Source organism: Pristiophorus japonicus, chromosome 1 (genome assembly GCF_044704955.1).
Source record: "Pristiophorus japonicus isolate sPriJap1 chromosome 1, sPriJap1.hap1, whole genome shotgun sequence".
Classification (NCBI taxonomy): domain Eukaryota; kingdom Metazoa; phylum Chordata; class Chondrichthyes; family Pristiophoridae; genus Pristiophorus; species Pristiophorus japonicus.
This window is the reverse complement of record NC_091977.1, coordinates 308,410,946-308,432,063: the sequence shown is the minus strand read 5'-3', so window position 1 is coordinate 308,432,063 and position 21,118 is coordinate 308,410,946. Positions and strand designations below refer to the sequence as shown.

Below are 21,118 nucleotides of genomic sequence, written 5' to 3'. Positions count from 1 at the left end.
TACACAACAATGACTGCAGTTCAAAAGTAATCTATTGGTTGTAAAATAATTTTCCAACATCTTGAGGATATAAGGTAGTAGATAAATGCAAGCTCTTTCTTTATGAAGGTCTTTCTCTGAAGTGAATAAACATGGCACCTGTTACCCAGTGTGTATTCTATAATGTTAAAAATGTAGACATTTAAATTAATTTGTTTTTTAATTTGTAGAAAGTTGAAGTTTGACAAATATGATGCATTACACGATCTATTTATCCTATATAAACATCATGAAATATAATGCATAGATACAGGAGTTAATTGCCTCAAGTTCAAAAAAAGCAACATTTAGTTTTCATTTAACAAAAAGGTCCTCAAAATCTGTCTGGAAGGAAGCTTTATTTCAGCTTAATATACATTTTCTAACCACTTAAATTCAATTTATGGCTCAAGTATTTAATTTAAAAAGTCAACCATAATATGCAAAAATTAGACAATAAACAGAGAATCAGAATAATCAGTACTTTGTAATCAGTTTTAACAGTTCAGAAAATATCAAACAATTAAATGAAACTCAAGCAATTTGGGAATATGATTTAGAGGTCCAGATATCAACATGTGCGTTGTAGTCACTCATATACATACATTTTTATTATACATTGTGGAGAGAACTGGTTTACTTTTGTTTTTACAGCTAGAGACATCAGTTAACATTAATAATGGGTTGACTGCATGCAGATGATGTTTTATGATATTCAACTGAAGTTTAACAGTCATCATTGTGTAGCCAGCTATGCACATTCGTTTAAAGTTGCAGTTTAAAAAAAAAAGTCCCTGTGTACACAGTACTTATATAGTTTTACAAGATCAATTTCAGCCATTCTTCATTCCATCAGTACTTCCAATTCACTTTCGCTGTCTGTAACTTCGATGCCGGTCCTCATCTCGAGAATGATGCTCTCTGAAATTATACATCAAAAATATGTTATACTGTACTGCTACACTGAATTCCATTCTCTGCAATAAAAGTGAACTACTTTCCAACAGGAGATGTACTCACTTCTCTCGCTTTTTCCTTGAATCTCTTTCTTTATCCCAATCTGGACTTCTTTTCCGTTCATGTGGACTTCGGCTATGGTTCCTTCTTCGGCTGTCACGATCTACAGTCTTACTACTTCCAGTAGATTGAGATTCAATTGAAGGAGAACTTTTATCATTAGATTTTCTTCTACAACAGAAAAATATACCCCCCACTCCAAAAAAAAAAGAAATTTAATACAAGGCCATTCCTGCAACAATCATGCTTCGGAAAATTTCAGAACAATGCTGTACATTAGAGCTTCAATTCATGCAAAATAAAAGCACAGACTGCAATATTGCCAATAATAAAAGTTTGCATATCAATGTTCATTCACTATACCTTCCCTTGGTTTCTTTGCACTATTTTCGCTCTTAAAAAAAAAAGAGGTGTGACCTGCTCCCAGGTTTTTGTCAACTATGTTCTTGAATGGCCAAATATACAAGCAATCCACGTCAACTGTTCTCACCTGGTTGGACAAAGTAGCACCTAGCCTTTATTTGTCCATTTTCTTCATAACCTCTCTTTTCCCGTCACCCCACCCATGACAAACTTGCTATGCAAAGAAAGCAGTGAAACTGCCACATTCAACATTTATACGATTTCTTCTGCCAAGGTTCCAGTGATGGCTCAATGGGTTTATTCAGTGAATAGCTGATCCCTACAGATCAAAAGGTTCAGTCCCCAATTTGTGCTAAATTAACTGATTTTAGTTAAGGCAGTGATAGGGGCATTAATTTTATCATGCCTGTGAGTTAGGGAATGGAAAAAAATCTTTAAAAATTAGAGTTATCCTATTGTAGATTACAAGCAATTTACTATGTTGCAAATAAAGTAAAGGGCACAACTTCATTGAGTCTTGGATATGCATTTATGCAACTACTAGGACAACTGGTATTTTTTGCAACAAAATATCTAAATTTGATGGTTATACTTGGTAGAACTGTAGTGGGTTGCTCCTGGGATATTTAACAAGAAATAAACTCCCATTGACCAAAGCACGTGGTTGGACATACGCAAGAAGTTCTTCATTTAAAATAGTTTTAGTACTTCTGTGTATGTGGAACTTAAAAAAATTAGGTATGTTTTCAATCTTTTTAGGTGTTGAAGGGGATGATATGGAGCAAGAGTAGAAGTTTACACACTCATCTAATAAGCACCAATCCACCTCGTCTACCTGGATTTTTGCCACGTTTAATGGTCAAATCCAAACAAATTCAACAACTGTAGTCTGCATACCTGCGAGAAACTGTAGAGCTTTTCAATAATAATGAAGAGCTATGGTCTTCATGTTCTTCTGTATTATCAGAGTCATTCTGGTCTTTCCACTGCCTTGACAGTTCTTCCATATGTACATTAATAACATCCTTAATTATCTGTAAATCAATTAGGTACAGTAAACAGGATTGAATTTTAAACACTATACACTGAAGGGTAAAGTGTGTTGACTACAAATCTACTTTGAAAACTGACTTTTGAGTCACTGACAGATTTCACAAGTACAATTCCTACTACAGTGAAACCTCAATTATCTGCCACAATGGAAAGGAACTCCGTCCCTTCCTGGTGGTGGATAATGGATATTGGCAGATAACTAATAGTCCCCATATTTTAGTCATAAAAATCTAGTGCAGCAATATGGTGCAAGTACAATACAAACAAGTTTTATTCACCAGGAAACTGGAATGATAGACAAACAAGAAACATTAAGTAGTTTTAATAGAAACATAGAAAATAGGTGCAGGAGTAGGCCATTCGGCCCTTCACGCCTGCACCGCCATTCAATGAGTTCATGGCTGAACATGCAACTTCAGTACCCCATTCCTGCTTTCTCGCCAGACCCCTTGATCCCCCTAGTAGTATCCTTTTTGAATATATTTAGTGAATTGGCCTCAACAACTTTCTATGGTAGAGAATTCCACAGGTTCACGAGTGAAGAAGTTTCTCCTCATCTCGGTCCTAAATGGCTTACCCCTTATCATTAGACTGTGACCCCTGGTTCTGGACTTCCCCAATATCGGGAACATTCTTCCTGCATCTAACCTGTCTAAACCCGTCAGAATTTTGAACGTTTCTATGAGATCCCCTCTCATTCTTCTGAACTCCAGTGAATACATGCCCAGTTGATCCAGTCTGTCTTGATAGGTCAGTCCCGCCATCCCAGGAATCAGTCTGGTGAACCTTCGCTGCACTCCCTCAATAGCAAGAATGTCCTTCCTCAAGTTAAGAGACCAAAACTGTACACAATACTACTCCAGGTGTGGCCTCACCAAGGCCCTGTACAACTGTAGTAACACCTCCCTGCCCCTGTACTCAAATCCCCTCGCTATGAAGGCCAACATGCCATTTGCTTTCTTAACCGCCTGCTGTACCTGCATGCCAACCTTCAATGACCGATGTACCATGACACCCAGGTCTCGTTGCACCTCCCCTTTTCCTAATCTGTCACCATTCAGATAATAGTCTGTCTCTCTGTTTTTACCATCAAAGTGGATAACCTTACATTTATCCACATTATACTTCATCTGCCATGCATTTGCCCACTCACCTAACCTATCCAAGTCACTCTGCAGCCTCACAGCATCCTCCTCGCAGCTCACACTGCCACCCAACTTAATGTCATCCGCAAATTTGGAGATACTACATTTAATCCGCTTGTCTAAATCATTAATGTACAATGTAAACAGCTGGGGCCCCAGAACAGAACCTTGGGGTACCCCACTAGTCACTGCCTGCCATTCTGAAAAGTACCCATTTACTCCTACTCTTTACTTCCTGTCTGCCAACCAGTTCTCAATCCACGTCAGCACACTACCCCCCAATCCCATGTGCTTTAACGTTGCACATTAATCTCTTGTGTGGGACCTTGTCGAAAGCCTTCTGAAAGTCTAAAACCACATCAACTGGTTCTCCCTTGTACACGCTACTGGAAACATCCTCAAAAAATTCCAGAAGATTTGTCAAGCATGATTTCCCTTTCACAAATCCATGCTGACTTGGACCTATCATGTCACCTCTTTCCAAATGCATTGCTATGGCATCCTTAATAATTGATTCCATCATTTTACCCACTACCGATGTGAGGCTGACGCCCGTTTTCTCTCTCCCTCCTTTTTTAAAATGTTTTCCCCATGAGAATTCTGACAAATCCAAAGAGATGAGTGGGATCCAAAGAGCAGATGATTGGGGTGCAGATAATGGAAATGTTAAGTTTTTGAGTCTTTGACTACTCTTATTCTAGATTTTTAAAGTTTAAAAAAAAATCTTAGATGACCAAAAAGGCAAGTCCTAACTCCTATACTTTCAAGTGGATCTTCGCCAGCCTTAATATTTAGGCAACTTTCAGCAATGTGCCCAGGATAACAAACAGAACATGTTTAATGTTAATGGATTTTAGATATTGGATTTAACCTATGTCCCAGTCTTCAACAAATAGGGAATCACAACTTCAGAACTGGTTTTAGGTTCAAATGAAGCATGTTACAAAAGATGTACAAGCAAACGAGACAGATAATGGTTATATATTTACAGTAGAAGTCCTGCCACCTCGCTCTTCAACAGAAAAACAAAACAAGCATTACAACTCTAGATTTAAAGTTAACCTGGTGTAATAACTTTTATATTAGAATTCTATTCCAGGCATTTGTTTTGTGCCCTCCATCTACATCCTCAATTCCAGATGAGATTCACTAAAGGAAGGGGGAAAGAACAGGGGAAGAGGAAAGGAAAATCTAGAAAGAGCAGAAAATGAATGTGTCAAATAATCAACTTAGTATTTATCAATAGACCGAGCATCATCAAGACATTGGGTCTGAAATTACGTCGGAGGCTTCCTGCAGGCCGATGCCTCCGACCAATTTTATTTATTTATTTTTAAACGAAAGTACTCGGTGGTCCCAGAGGGACACTTCCGTTCCGAGGCATGGATGTGCAGCCCAGTGCAGAGGCCCACACATACCAGGAGCATATGGGCATCCTGGGATCACGTGGGCCTGGACCAATGAACATGGAGTATGCTCATTGATAGTAATGGTGAATTCAATTTGTACGGAGCTCCCATTACTATCAATGAAAATACCCACAAAAACACAACTTAAAAAAAATACCCATTTAAAATTAATTGAAATAGAATTAAATTAAATATTTTCAAATGTTAATTTTTTTAATAAGGTTAAAAATAAATTTATCTTAATGAACAGGGTTTTTAATACAAAAATTAGTGATAAAATTTAATTTTTCTATTTTTAAAACTCTTACACTGGTAAAAGCAGGCGCATGAGTTTTAAGGACATTCGCTTGGCAGGAATTGGGCAAATAGCCCAAATCTCCGCCCACGAAGGCCCTTCTCCCGGGGAGGCACGCGATCGCAAGTGTCGGGGTTAGGTGCATTCGCTTCGTGCGCCTAAACCCGGAACTTGAGGGCCCTCTTCGGGCATGTGCGCACATCATACGCACCCGGAATGGCCGCAATTTATGGCCCATTTTATTAGCTGACACACACTTACCTCTGTGTAAGATTTCTTTGTTATATGAACGTTCTTGGCTCTGTAGGATTGGCGGCGGCGTTTGTAATCTCTCATTTCCGCAAGAATTTCAAGGTGCGACTTTGGCCCTTTCTGTTCATCATCTATGTAGGGGTGAGGAGATTTTTTTTCTTTAAATACATGTATAAAAAGTGGTCTGCATAATCAAAGTCATATGCAAGTATGGATTATATGTACAAGAAAGATACTTGGGTACCAACAACTTCCAATGATTAGTAACCTGCACTCGTACCAGACCAACACTATGTTTCCCTGGTTCCAGACATGGTAGGCAGACTAAATCTTTGGATAGCACTGATGATTAAACTGTCCTTCTGTAATGCAACTTATAATAAAAATATCCATAGCCATCAAACAGCCTGAAAATTTGATTTTTTTGTGATGCCCGAGCATCTTGTTAAATTTAGACAAGTACATGATGTATTCGGATAAGAACACAAGAACATAGGAAATAGGTGCAGGAGGCCATTTGGCCCCTTGAGCCTGCTCCGCCATTCAATAAGATCATGGCTGATCTGATCATGGACTCGGCTCCACTTCCCTGCCCGCTCCCCATAACCCTTTGCTCCCTTATCGCTCAAAAAATCTATCTCCACCTTAAATATATTCAATGACCCTGCCTCCACAGCTCTCTGGGGCAGAGAATTCCACAGATTTACAACCCTCCAAAGAAATTCCTCCTCTTCTCATTTTTGTTCTGAAACTATGACTAGTTCTGGATTCCCCCATGAGTGGAAACATCCGCTCTGCATTTACCTTGTCGAGCCCCCTCATTATCTTACGTTTCAATAAGATCACCTCTCATTCTTCTGAACTTCCATGAGTATATTCCCAACCTACTCAACCTTTCTTTATGTCAACCCCTTCATCTCCAGAATCAACCCTGTGAACCTTCTCTGAACTGCCTCTAATGCAAGTATATCCCTCCTTAAATACGGAGACCAAAACTATAAACAGTACTCTAGGTGTGGCCTCACCAATACCCTGTACAGTTGTAACAGGACTTCTCTGCTTTTATACTCCATCCCCTTTGCAATAAAGGCCAACATTCCATTTGCCTTCCTGATTACTTATTGTACCTGCACACTAATTGTGTGTGTTTCATGCACAAGGATCCCAGATCCCTCTGTAATGCAGCATTTTATAACTTTTCTCTATTTAAATAATAATTTGCTTTATTTTTTTCTGCCAAAGTGGATAACCTCACACTTTTCCATATTATACTCCATCTGCTAAATGTTTGGCCACTTAGCCTGTCTCTATCTCTTTGCAGATTTGTTTGCGTCCTCCTCACAACTTGCTTTCCCACCCATCTTTAATTATCAATCTCAACTAGAGACATGTTGACAAATGAACATGAGCTCGAACAGAAATATTCCACCAGAAAAAGATTCCAGAATAATCAATACAAGTACAAGAGAAAACGCAAGTTACACAAGAACAGGAATAGGCCATTCAGCCCTTCGAGCCTTTTACGCTATTCAATTAGATCATGGCTGATCTGTACCTCAATTCCATCTCCCAGTCTTGGTTTCATATCCCTCAATACCCTTGCCGAACAAAAATCTATCAATTTCAACATTTTCAATTGACTCAGCCTCAACAGCTTTTTTTTTGAGGGGGAAGGGAAGAGAAAGAATTCCAGATTTTCACTACCCTTTGTGAGGAAGTGCTTCTTGACATCACCCCTGAATGGCCTAACTCTAATTTTAAAGTTATGCCTCCTTGTTCTAGATTCCCCCACCAGAGGAAATAGTTTCTATCTACCCTATCAATTCCTTTAATGATCTTAAACACCTCAATTAGATCACCCTTAAATCTTCTTTACTCGAGAATAAAAGCCTAGTCTGTGCAACTTGTCCTAATAATTTAACATTTTTAGCACTGGTAATATTACGGTGAATGCGCTCTGCACCCCCTCTAAGGCTTTTGAGGTGCAGTGCCCAGAACTGAACACAGTACTCTAAATGGAGTCCAACCAGAGTTTTATATAATTGTAATGTAATTCCCATCCTTTGTATTCCAGTCACCTGGAGATAAAGGCCAACATTCCATTAGCCCCTTTCATTATTTTTTTGTACCTGTCCACTAGCTTAGTGATTTCTGTACATGGGTTCTTAAATCACTCTGCTTCTCCACAGTTCCTAGCTTCTCACTATTCAGAAAATACCTTGATCTATCTTAGGTCCATAGTTGATGATCTCACACTTCCCCAATTGGAACTCCAACCACCACAGTTTTGCCCACTCATTCTATTAAAGTCGCTTTGCAATTTTCTGTTCCCAACTACACTATTTACTGTGCCACCTAACTTGATGTACGGCTCTCTTCCACTTGTATCAACTATAACATTTAACTTTTCTACATTAAAACAAACAGTACATGAATAAAACTAACCCTGCAATCAGATATATTTTTTATAAACAGTGATGACATTGTATTTTATCCTATGTTTGAAACTAGACTGTTCTGATATTGTTTGCTTACAGTATTACATGAATACACCAAGCTAGTTTGAGCTATGAAGAAGTTAAAGAAAAAAGAACGAACCTCGGCTGAGTTTTGCAGCAAGGTCCACGTACAAATCACTGTCATTTTCAACAGAACTAGATTTGGTTCTTTGCTGACTGGTTTCTTTGATAACATGATCGTAGATAGCTAGGCGATCCGCTGGAGTTAGGTCACAGATGAAACGTTGATGATTCTCAGGAACTTCAAGAGGTACTGAAGAATAATCACCTATGTATATTAACAGTTTACTCAGTTACTCCTATAACTTTACATAATTTTCAAAAAATAGTGCAAGAGCCCAACTCTAAGCAAAATGGGCTATTGTATGCATTGTCAAACAAAAGAAAGTGCATTCTTTCTTGTATTTTACAGATTTTATATGAAGACACCTTAGAAGATGCCTAGTAACCAGCAAGAACATTTTCAAAAATTACAGGAAATTTTAAATCTGATCAAAAAATAATTTAACGCTTACAACAAGCCCAGCAGCATTAGCAGCACAAGTAATCTGGATATTAGTTTGAGTTCCAACCTGCTGCCTCAATAACAAGGTTGCCATCTCTTGACCAGACCACTAGGTAGAGCTCTTGCAATAAATAAGGTGTCTTTTTCAGTATGGGCAAGCTGAAAGATCTCTTGCTACCTCACTCACAACACAGTAGAGGTCAGTCTACAATAAAATGATGGGAACCAACACTCACAAGGAGTACAGCTTCAGAAATTCAAGGCATACAGCCTACAACTTCCCCTCAACGCACCTCCTACTGGGGAGCACCAAATCGCAGAATTATCCCTTTTATAAAGATACTAAATGTTGTAATGAAGACAGCATTCCAGATTAGTCTGCCTTATCAATTGAAGATATACAGTGCAGGTGGGAATCGAAATAAACCCCTGTACAGGCAAACATGACAGTTTGTAAAGCAATAGGATAAGTGTCTCATCCAAGAAAGATAAAATTCTGTGTTATTCACATAAAAAGTGATACAAATCAGAATTGCTTTCAAAATTTTAATCGAGCATTGAGCTGGTGGTACAATGCATCAATCCACTGCACCAGTGGGGGAGTTCAGCACAAGAACCATCCAAGCAAGTTTCCAAACCTGACCCATTAGGTACAGCACAAGCAGATAGAAAAACATGATAAAGAAACAGCAAAACTATCTCCACTTCCAATTCAGTCCCTGTCCCACAAACTGACTCGAGCACCACTGGTAGAACAAGTGAAATGTCAGCCATGACTATGCATCATGGGATGTTTGTAACAAGTGGTTACAAAGAGAAAAATTATTATACACCTTTAAAAAATAAAATGAACTATACTCGTACATCCTGAAAGTATGCTGAATTTGCACAATTAAAAAATAGCTGTCAAGAAATCAAACTTATTGCTAAAGATTTAAATGATATTCAAAAAGTTTTGTAAAAATGTAACTAAAAATCACACTGAATCAGATCACACACAAATGCAACATATCTGGGTAAAAAATGAGCAATATGCTTCAATGTCAGGAATAAGGTCATGTATTCAAACAGCTAGAAAGTGCATGAAGGTCTGTGCCCTTTAATGCAAGACACTGGAGATACTGATAAGTGACACATGGAAACACACAACAGATTACTCATCCCCAAAATAATATTGTGGTATTAACCAAGTCTTTACATATGATATATAAATATATATCTTTTTTAAAAAAGGTCTACCAGTTCATCAGGGATGGTAAATAAGACCGCAACTACTCCCAGTCCACTTTACCTCAAATAACTCACCTTTGGCATTAAAAATACTGCCACTGTATATTTAATTGAAAATCCATTTACAATCCCTTATGCACAGTCATACACAAAATGTTTTGTATGTATGTAGAGCAAGTGATTTGCTTACCTTGCAAGCTGGATCCATCTATTGTTTACTTATTAAAACTTCTGTATGTAGATGTTTTAACTAACACAATGGTACTGAACTGTTTGCAACTATTTGACCCTGAGCTGAGCTTTTGACCCCATAACCATACGTCTACTTCCAGTTCCATAATATCGCCCTACTCAGCCCATTTGCTGCTGAAACTCTCATCCATGATTTTGTTACCTCTAGACTCAACTATTCCAATGCTCTCCTGCCAGCCTCCTACCCTCCACCTCCCCGAAAACTTAAGCTCATCCAAAACTCTGCAGCCCGTATCCTAATTCTTACTAAGACCCATGCAGTCGCTGACCTACATTTGCTCCTGGTCCCCGAAAACCTCTTAAAAAGCTGGTCCTCATGTTCAAATTCCTCCATGGTCTTGCCCCTCCACATCTCTAAGCTCTTCCAGCCCTACATACCCTTTGAGAATTCTGCATTCCTCTAACTGTGGCCTCTTGCCCATCCTCTACTTCGTTCACCCCACCATTGGTGGCTGTCTCGACCCCAAGCTCTGGAATTACCTCCATAATCCTTTCCACCTCTCTCCTCCTTAAAACCTACCACTTTGACCAAACTTTTGGCAACCTGTCCTATTGTCTCCTTCGGTTTAGTGTCAATTTTTGTCTGATTATGCTCCTGTGAAGCACCTTGGGGCATCTTACTATGGTAAAGGCACCATATAAAATGTAAGTTGTTGTTGTTGTTGAACTGCTTTGCTTTAGATTTTCTATTATGATTCTTCACAAGTATTAAAGTAGGATAGCAACTTTTTTAAAATAAAGTGATTATCGTATTTTTTCTTGTAGCAGTCAGTTTACATGGCAATCAAAAACTTACATTTGGAAAATGCTCATTAAGTGGTTAAATGACCAAGATAATAATAAAAGCAGATCTAACAGACCTGTAAAGCACATGCCTGTTAAGAAACAGTATTTTAATGCCTATTTCTCTGTAAATAGGTCTATTCAGCAATCAAGCACAGGTCAATATTTCTTAATACAATCTTTTAATTCTATTTAACCAGTCCATTTATTTGAGGTTCATATTTAAAGGATATAATAATTTTAAAAGGATACTGTATGACATCAAGTAAAATTCTGTGCAAATCTGTACATGAGGAGAACATTCTTTCATGTTCATCATTCCTCTGTCAAATATACTCACCCCTGATACTGAAAGAGAAAAACCAAAAAGTTTAAATCATCATGTTCAAAAAGAATTCCAAATATTTAGTGAAATGTGCATCAACAGAATTACAATTAAGTAGTTTACTGCCATTGTAACAAGTGTAAATATGTTTAATAGCATCAGCTGAAGTTTATCGCTGGTTACAGGAACTAGGTTTTAACAGCTGGTGTAAAACAAGAACAGTTAGGAGCTCCTCATACCCATGGCCAAAGTCTCCTATGTACATTGGGCGAAAGTGCACGTACGCTTAGTACGTTATATATTTCATGCAGTCACTTGTATTGACCTCCAGTACAATGTATACCTACTCTTCCCCCAATGTCAACCGTCAGTCCAGAAATATCCAGAGGGGAAGAAAACAGAACATAAATGGACAAACAAATGCCATGACAAAGACTTCATACTGGTACGCACTATTACAAATATAGTTAATTTAAATGCTTCAACAAAAGGAAATATACAACTTGCATCTTGCAAGTACCATAAGTTAGAGAATAGGACTTACAACAGAGAATATTGAGAAGGCACCTAGAAGTGAGTCTCTAACCACTTAGTTAAGCAAAATGAAACTACAATTACAAGTGTATTTTGTTGTTCTGTACCACTTCCATATCAACCACTCAAGTTTAAAAAAAGTATTTTTAGCACAGGCACTAGAACATGTATAATCCTTCCATAAAGAAAGCCATTAATTGGAACAAAGGAGGGATTCTCAGGACTACAGAGCCACAAGTTTCTGCTTTACATGGGCAATGGTCTCCAACTTTCCACTTGAACCCCACCTCTATACTGCAAGGGTCCATGGAAGCACCAACCTTCAAAACTACATCAGTCTAAGCACTATTACTGACTGGTACAAGGGAGAATTTCCACATCAAGTATGGGTCAGGGGAGCATTTGTACTGTACCATGAAGAAAACTGGGGCTCGAGGTTCAACTGCACTATGCTCTTTAAAAAAAAAAATCAAAGGGATCATCAAACATTATAGTTCAACAGTTCCTAACAAATCACCAAGTCTGCAGACTTGAGTTAATTTCCTACATGAACTTTCCTAACAGACTGAATATTTTGTCACATTCATGCCAAGGGTCAACTACAACAGAAATTAGTCAATCACAATGAATTTATGAATAACAAATTACTGTATTAAAATGATTAAATTGGAAAAGCTATCATGTCAAATTTTTAATCGCATAATACTCCTGTGAAGCGCCTTGGGACATTTCACTACGTTAAAGGCGCTATATAAATACAAGTTGTTAAAATTTAAGCTTCTTCAGTCATCTAATAATGTAATTCATAAATGGTATTGGGCATGAGTAAGGAGGAAAGAGAAACTGTACCAAGAATGTTCACATTAAAAAAAAGGAAGCTTAGAGGGGACTAAATGGAGGTATTTAAGGTCCTCATGGGAACATATTAAATGGATACCAGAATAATTTTCAATATTAATACATGACGACTTGGATTCACACTTAGGAGAAAACTAAATAAAGCATTAAGATACAACTTCACTGAGGTTATAATTTTCAACAGAATTAGACTCATTTGTTGCAGACAAAGCTATTGAAGGGCTTCAGAAGTAAAGTAGACATCTGTGACATTTGGAATCAGCCCAACAGATGGAGATGTTGGTTTCTGGTTGTGTATAGTTGTTACATAGGAACATTTTACATAGGTACAGGAGTAGGCTATTCAGTTAAATCATAGTTGTTCTGTGCGAACTATGTGGCCTGCCCAGCAGAGCTGATCAAGTGTGGTCAGTGCTTCAATGCTGGGGATGTTGGCCTGGTCGAGGACGCTAATGTTGGTGTGTCTGACTTCCCAGGGGATTTGTAGGATCTTGCGGAGACATCATTGGTGGTATTTCTCCAGCGACTCACAAAGCAAGGGCTCTACTCGGAACTCCTTCACGGCAAACGGGCCAAAGGTGGGCAGCGGAAACGTTACAAAGACACCCTCAAAGCCTCCTTGATAAAGTGCAACATCCCCACTGACACCTGGGAGTCCCTAGCCAAAGACTGCCTTAAGTGGAGGAAGTGCATCCGTGAGAGCACTGAGCACCTAGTCTCATCGCCGAGAGCATGCAAAAATCAAGCGCAGGCAGCAGAACAGAGCATGCGGCAAACCAATCCCACCCACCCCTTCCCCCAACGACTATCTGTCCTACCTGTGACAAGAGTCTGTGATTCTCGTATTGGACTGTTCAGCCACCTAAGAACTCATTTTAATAGTGGAAGTCTTCCCTCGATTCTGAATGACTGCCTGGGATGATGATGATGGTTGTTCTGTTCATCAATTCCACTTACCCACCTTTACGCCATACCCCTTAGTTAACAATTATTTATCTATTTCAGTCTTCAAAAATTCTTGACTCAGCATCAACAGCCTTTTGGTGATCCTAAATGATTTTGAGGCATATGAGTGAAGGGATAGTGCAAATCCAATAATGCATCATGGGTAACCATGGTCACCTGAAATCTAGAAGGAATTTCCCAATAGTTCAACTTGAAATTGCGCACAAATTTGTCGTCTTCCCAGTCAACGTATTTCCCCCCCCCACAACCAAAGAAATTGGCATTACTGACAGTGAGGAGAGTAGTGCACAAGGTTGCACTAATGGATAGGGTGATTATTGATGGGCCTGGTGTTTTTTCTCCCTAATGTTCATAATAAAAATGATTGTTTATCATCTACAAAATTATACATAGATGAAAACCAGCTATTGAAAGATGCACATATGGTAATTTTGCCCCTTTCATTCCTGGGATGTGGGCATCACTGGCAAGACCAGCATTTATTGTCAAAGTGATGGTAATGCCGTTGAATGTCATGGGGCTTTGGTTAGACTCTCGCTTGGGAGATAGTCATTGCCTGGCACTTGTGTGGCACGAATGGTACTTGCCACTTATCAGCTCAAGCCTGAATGTCCCCCAAGACTTGTTGCACACCTCCTTATCTGAGGAGTTGTGAATGGAACTGAACACTGCAATTCTCAGCAAACATTCCCACTTCTGATCTTATGATGAAGGGAAGGTCATTGATGAAGTAACTGAAGATGTTGGGCCGAAAACATTGCCATGAGGAACTCCTGCAGTGATGTCCTGGGGTTAAGATGATTGACCAACAATCACAACTATCTTCTTTTGTGCTAGGTATGACTTCAGCCACTGGAGAGTTTTTCTTTCGATTCCAATTGACTTCAATTTTACTAGGGCTCCTTGATGCCACATTCAGTCAAATGCTGCCTTGATGTCAAGGGCAGTCACTCTCACCTCATCTCTGGAATTCAGCTCTTTTGTCCATATTTGATTACAAATGAAGCATTCGCTATATTATCAGTACAAATGGAACTACCAGTTCAGTTATTTCAAGATTGTTTTGAAGAGTCAGCACCAGGCTAATGTAGAGTTCTAACACCCTACATTAAATTTAATGTACACTGGAACTATATTACTGAAGATCTTTAAAATTTTATTGGAAATTTAAAAAAAAAATCCAACTTGGATTTTCACTTACCCTGAGAAAACACTCTTTCTTCTTTTCCAAGTGGAGCATTATTTCTCGCTTGTTGAATTATCTGAGTCTGTAAATCTTTATCTAAAATGGAACAAAAAAACACAATTCTAGCCATTTTATATAATCTTGTGTGACAGTGACAACTTGCTGCTCGTTGCGAAATGCCAAGAAACGAACAAGTTAAATAGGGTTTTCATTGAGATTCTCTAGAGATCATATGGTTTGTCTTCAAAAAAGGAAATCATAATTGTGTTTTTAACAATAAGAAAAATATATCCAAGTGGAAGCATGTGGTAGAGTTTGCCTACAAATATTCAAGTATTAAATACAACTAAAACTGCCAGGTCTTTTGCTCCACTTCAGCAGCTAAAACAATTCTCTGTGGTGGAACACGGATTGACCAAGTAGGATTCCTCACTAAGCCCAGATTGGTTGTTTTAAAATAGAGACACATCTCTTCTATGCCCGAAGAGTAGTCACTAAATTACATTCGGATCTTAAAATAACATCGGAAATGAGTCTACAAAATTAAATCTAGAAGTTGCAGGCATAGGATAAAATTCATTTTTTGGAGGACCTACATTGTACTTACCCATTTTAAAAGTAGGTACCAGAGTTTTCTCATAGGCAAAAGAGGGATCATACATTTCAGCCTGAATGTTAAGAGTTAAAAACAGTGTTACTATATTAAAAATAGAGGACAGCAGAATGTCATACAAATGTGTCTGTTAATATAAATCATTTACAAAAATCATAGGAACATAGGGCCCAAGTTTGCCCCCAGGGTTAGAACGGCGCATCTCCATGTGGTGCGCCAACTTTTTAAGAACAGAAACGGCGCCTATTATTTACCTTGGTATTCTCCCCTCCGTCTGGTCAATCCAGGCCCTTGGTGCAGCGCAGCAGAACGCATGGAGGGCAGAGCTAGGTCCCAGCACAATGATACTTAAGGGGTTGACAGTGGATGGGCAATGGCAGATATTTAGAGACAGCATGGATGAACTACAACAATTGTACATCCCTGTCTGGCGTAAAAATAAAAAAAGGGAAGGCGGTTCAACCGTGGCTATCAAGGGAAATCAGGGATAGTATTAAAGCCAAGGAAGTGGCATACAAATTGGCCAGAAATAGCAGCGAACCTGGGGACTGGGAGAAATTTAGAACTCAGTAGAGGAGGACAAAGGGTTTGATCAGGGCAGGGAAAATAGAGTACGAGAGGAAGCTTGCAGGGAACATTTAGACAGACTGCAAAAGCTTCTATAGATATGTAAAGAGAAAAAGGTTAGTAAAAACAAACGTAGGTCCCCTGCAGTCAGAATCAGGGGAAGTCATAACGGGGAACAAAGAAATGGCAGACCAATTGAACAAGTACTTTGGCTCGGTATTCACCAAGGAGGACACAAACAACCTTCTGGATATAAAAGGGGTCAGAGGGTCTAGTAAGAAGGAGGAACTGAGGGAAATCCTTATTTGTCGGGAAATTGTGTTGGGGAAATTGATGGGATTGAAGGCCGATAAATCCCCAGGGCCTGATGGACTGCATCCCAGAGTACTTAAGGAGGTGGCCTTGGAAATAGTGGATGCATTGACAGTCATTTTCCAACATTCCATAGACTCTGGATCAGTTCCTATGGAGTGGAGGGTAGCCAATGTAACCCCACTTTTTAAAAAAAAAAGGAGTGAGAGAGAAAACAGAAGAAGAGTAGCAAAGACTCAAAAACTTAACATTTCCATTATCTGCACCTCAATCATCTGCTCTTTGGATCCCAATCATCTCTTTGGATTTGTCAGAATTCTCATGGAGAAAACATTTTTAAAAAAGGAGGGAGAGAGAAAACAGGGGTCAGCCTGACATCGGTAGTGGGTAAAATGATGGAATCAATTATTAAGGATATCATAGCAGCGCATTTGGAAAGAGGTGACATGATAGGTCCAAGTCAGCATGGATTTGTGAAAGGGAAATCATGCTTGACAAATCTTCTGGAAACATCCTCAAAAAATTCCAGTAGAGTGGACAAGGGAGAACCAGTTGATGTGGTGTATTTGGACTTTAAGAAGGCTTTCGACAAGGTCCCACACAAGAGATTAATGTGCAAAGTTAAAGCACATGGGATTGGGGGTATTGTGCTGACGTGGATTGAGAACTGGTTGGCAGACAGGAAGCAAAGAGTAGGCGTAAATGGGTACTTTTCAGAATGGCATGCAGTGACTAGTGGGGTACCGCAAGGTTCTGTGCTGGGGCCCCAGCTGTTTACATTGTACATGAATGATTTAGACAAGGGGATTAAATGTAGTATCTCCAAATTTGCGGACGACACTAAGTTGGGTGGCAGTGTGAGCTGCGAAGAGGATGCCATGAGGCTGCAGAGTGACTTGGATAGGTTAGGTGAGTGGGCAAATGCATGGTAGATGAAGTATAATGTGGATAAATGCGAGGTTAACCACTTTGGTGGTAAAAAGAGAGAGACGGACTATTATCTGAATGGTGACAGATTAGGAAAAGGGGAGGTGCAACGAGACCTGGGTGTCATGGTACATCAGACATTGAAAGTTGGCATGCAGTTACAGCAGGCGGTTAAGAAAGCAAATGACATGTTGGCCTTCATAGCGAGGGAATTTGAGCACAGGGGCAGGGAGGTGTTACTACAGTTGTACAGGGCCTTGGTGAGGCCACACCTGGAGTATTGTGTACAGTTTTGGTCTCCTAACTTGAGACATTCTTGCTAGTGAGGGAGTGCAGCGAAGGTTCACCAGACTGATTCCCGGGATGGTGGGACTGACATATCAAGAAAGACTGGATCAACTGGGCTTGTATTCACTGGAGTTCAGAAGAATGAGAGGAGATCTCATAGAATTATGAACGTTTCTGACAGGTTTAGACAGGTTAGATGCAGGAAGAATGTTCCCAATGTTGGGGAAGTCCAGAACCAGGGGTCACAGTCTAAGGATAAGGGGTAAGCCATTTCGGACCGAGATGAGGAGAAACTTCTTCACCCAGCGAGTGGTGAACCTGTGGAATTCTCTACCACAGAAAGTTGTTGAGGCCAATTCACTAAATATATTCAAAAAGGAGTTAGATGTAGTCCTTACTACTAGGGGGATCAAGGGGTATGGCGAGAAAGCAGGAATGGGGTGCTGAAGTTGCATGTTCAGCCATGAACTCATTGAAAGGCGGTGAAGGCTCAAAGGATCGAATGGCCTACTCCTGCACCTATTTTCTATGTTTCTATGACCTCTACACATGCACGCTAGAGTGTGTGCCCATGTGCAGTAGCTACAGTCCCCCCCTAGCCCTGGCCGAATGGACTGCCAGGGTGAAGATCGGACTCGGGCTTACATCCTTCCCTCCCGTTTAGCTCCCGCTCCCCTCCCTCCCTGTCTCCCGTTTAGCTCCCCCCATCCCCACCCCACAGCCCCCACTCTCCTCCTCCTCCTCCTCTCTTCGCCTGCCATCTTGCTGGGGGGCGGGGGCCCCGCCCGGCATCTTGCTGGGGGCGGCCTCGCCTGAAATCTGCAGCGGCCCGCCCGTTCAGCCTCCCTCTCTCTCCCGCCGCCCCCCCCCCCCACCTCCTCTCTCCCCCTCCCCTTCTCTCCCCCCATCCCCATCCCATCTCCACCTCCCCTCTCCATCCCATCTCCACCTACCCCTCCCCCCATCCCATCTCCACCTTCCCTCCCCCCCCCCATCCCATCTCCACCTTCCCTCCCCCCCCCCATCCCATCTCCACCTCCCCCCCCATCCCATCTCCACCTCCCCCCCCATACCATCTCCACCTCCCCCCCCCATCCCATCTCCACCTCCCCCCCCCATCCCATCTCCACCTCCCCCCCCCATCCCATCTCCACCTCCCCCCCCCATCCCATCTCCACCTCCACCTCCCCCCCCATCCCATCTCCACCTCCACCTCCCCCCCCATCCCATCTCCACCTCCACCTCCCCCCCCATCCCATCTCCACCTCCACCTCCCCCCCCCATCCCATCTCCACCTCCACCTCCCCCCCCCATCCCATCTCCACCTCCACCTCCCCCCCATCCCATCTCCACCTCCACCTCCCCCCCCATCCCATCTCCACCTCCCCCCCCCCCATCCCATCTCCACCTCCCCCCCCCATCCCATCTCCACCTCCCCCCCCCATCCCATCTCCACCTCCCCCCCCCCATCCCATCTCCACCTCCCCCCCCCCATCCCATCTCCACCTCCCCCCCCCATCCCATCTCCACCTCCCCCCCCCATCCCATCTCCACCTCCCCCCCCCACCCATCCCATCTCCACCTCCCCCCCCCACCCCATCCCATCTCCACCTCCCCCCCCCACCCCATCCCATCTCCACCTCCCCCCCCCACCCCATCCCATCTCCACCTCCCCCCCCCACCCCATCCCATCTCCACCTCCCCCCCCCACCCCATCCCATCTCCACCTCCCCCCCCCACCCCATCCCATCTCCACCTCCCCCCCCCACCCCATCCCATCTCCACCTCCCCCCCCACCCCATCCCATCTCCACCTCCCCCCCCCACCCCATCCCATCTCCACCTCCCCCCCCATCCCATCTCCACCTCCCCCCACCCCATCCCATCTCCACCTCCCCCCACCCCATCCCATCTCCACCTCCCCCCACCCCATCCCATCTCCACCTCCCCCCACCCCATCCCATCTCCACCTCCCCCCACCCCATCCCATCTCCACCTCCCCCCACCCCATCCCAACCTCCCCCCCCCCCCACCCCATCTCCACCTCCCCCCCCACCCCATCTCCACCTCCCCCCCCACCCCATCTCCACCTCCCCCCCCCCCACCCCATCTCCACCTCCCCCCCCCCCCACCCCATCTCCACCTCCCCCCCCACCCCATCTCCACCTCCACCTCCCCCCCCACCCCATCTCCACCTCCCCCCCCACCCCATCCCATCTCCACCTCCCCCCCCCCCACCCCATCCCCACCTCCCCCCCCCCACCCCATCCCCACCTCCCCCCCCCCACCCCATCCCCACCTCCCCCCCCCCCCCCACCCCCACCTCCCCCCCCCCCCCACCCCATCCCCACCTCCCCCCCCCCACCCCATCCCCACCTCCCCCCCCCCCCCCACCCCCACCTCCCCCCCCCCCCCACCCCATCCCCACCTCCCCCCCCCCCACCCCATCCCCACCTCCCCCCCCCCCACCCCATCCCATCTCCACCTCCCCCCCCCCCACCCCATCCCCACCTCCCCCCCCCCACCCCATCCCATCTCCACCTCCCCCCCCCCATCCCATCTCCACCTCCCCCCCCCCCCCATCCCATCTCCACCTCCCCCCCCCCCCATCCCATCTCCACCTTCCCCCCCCCCCCCCATCCCATCTCCACCTTCCCCCCCCCCATCCCATCTCCACCTTCCCCCCCCCCCCCATCCCATCTCCACCTTCCCCCCCCCCCCCATCCCATCCATCTCCACCTTCCCCCCCCATCCCATCTCCACCTTCCCCCCCCATCCCATCCATCTCCACCTTCCCCCCCCCATCCCATCTCCACCTTCCCCCCCCATCTCCACCTTCCCCCCCCCCCATCCCATCTCCACCTTCCCCCCCCCCAATCCCATCTCCACCTTCCCCCCCCCCCATCCCATCTCCACCTTCCCCCCCCCCCCCAATCCCATCTCCACCTTCCCCCCCCCCCCATCCCATCTCCACCTTCCCCCCCCCCATCCCATCTTCATCTCCACCTTTTCCCCACCTCCCTTAATACCTTTTCCCCACCTCCCTTAATACCTTTTCAGAAATCTATCAATCTCAGATTTAAAATTAACAACTGACCTAGTAGCAACAGCTGTTTGCAGAAGAGAGTTCTAAACTTCTACCGCCATGTGTGTGTAGAAGTGTTTCCTAACTTCACACCCAAAAGGCCTGGCTCTAATTTGTAGGCTATGTCTCCTAGTCCTAGATTCCCCAAACAGCGGAAATAGTTTCTCTCTATCTACCCGATCAGTTCCCCTTAATATCTTGAAAACTTCGATCAAATCACCTCTTAAAATCATTCCAGGAATACAAACCTAGATAATGTAATCTCCTAGTAATTTAACCCTTGGAGTCCAGGTATCATTCTAGTAAATCTACACTGCAGTCCCTCCAAGGCCAATATCTCCTTCCTAAGGCGAGTTGCCCAGAACTGAACACAGTTCTCCACAACACTGGGCTACCTCATATGCTATGCATTTCACTGCACACTTGCAAGTATTTACTAGAACAATGCTTGTGTATTTAGGTTCTTTATTATCTCCAAAATGTTATATTTTACCATATATTCTGCAAAGAGGAGGGAGGATAAAACATAAATGTTTGTATTGAGATCATGCACGGATTGATAAAAAGGGTATGTTTAGAAAAGTAATGTTTACAGGGTTTCTCTGTGAAGCCATGTC

General features: G+C 43.1%; 1 protein-coding gene across 2 annotated transcripts in view; it reads right to left on the bottom strand.

Annotated features, from left to right (window-relative positions):
- Window positions 1–218: 218 nt before the first annotated feature.
- The window catches only part of snrnp48 (small nuclear ribonucleoprotein 48 (U11/U12)), a 26,277-nt gene continuing 5,377 nt past the window's right edge, over window positions 219–21,118 (bottom strand). The window contains exons 3-9 of one of the 2 annotated variants that reach the window (XM_070888545.1): window positions 15,318–15,378; window positions 14,726–14,806; window positions 8,151–8,339; window positions 5,562–5,683; window positions 2,296–2,432; window positions 1,039–1,152; window positions 219–939 (exon numbers count right to left, since the gene is read on the bottom strand). In XM_070888545.1, the coding sequence (XP_070744646.1) occupies window positions 885–939; window positions 1,039–1,152; window positions 2,296–2,432; window positions 5,562–5,683; window positions 8,151–8,339; window positions 14,726–14,806; window positions 15,318–15,378 (759 nt within the window). In that variant the 3' untranslated portion in view covers window positions 219–884. The remainder of the gene's footprint in view (window positions 940–1,038; window positions 1,153–2,295; window positions 2,433–5,561; window positions 5,684–8,150; window positions 8,340–14,725; window positions 14,807–15,317; window positions 15,379–21,118) is intronic. The other variant, XM_070888546.1, reaches the window with a different exon arrangement.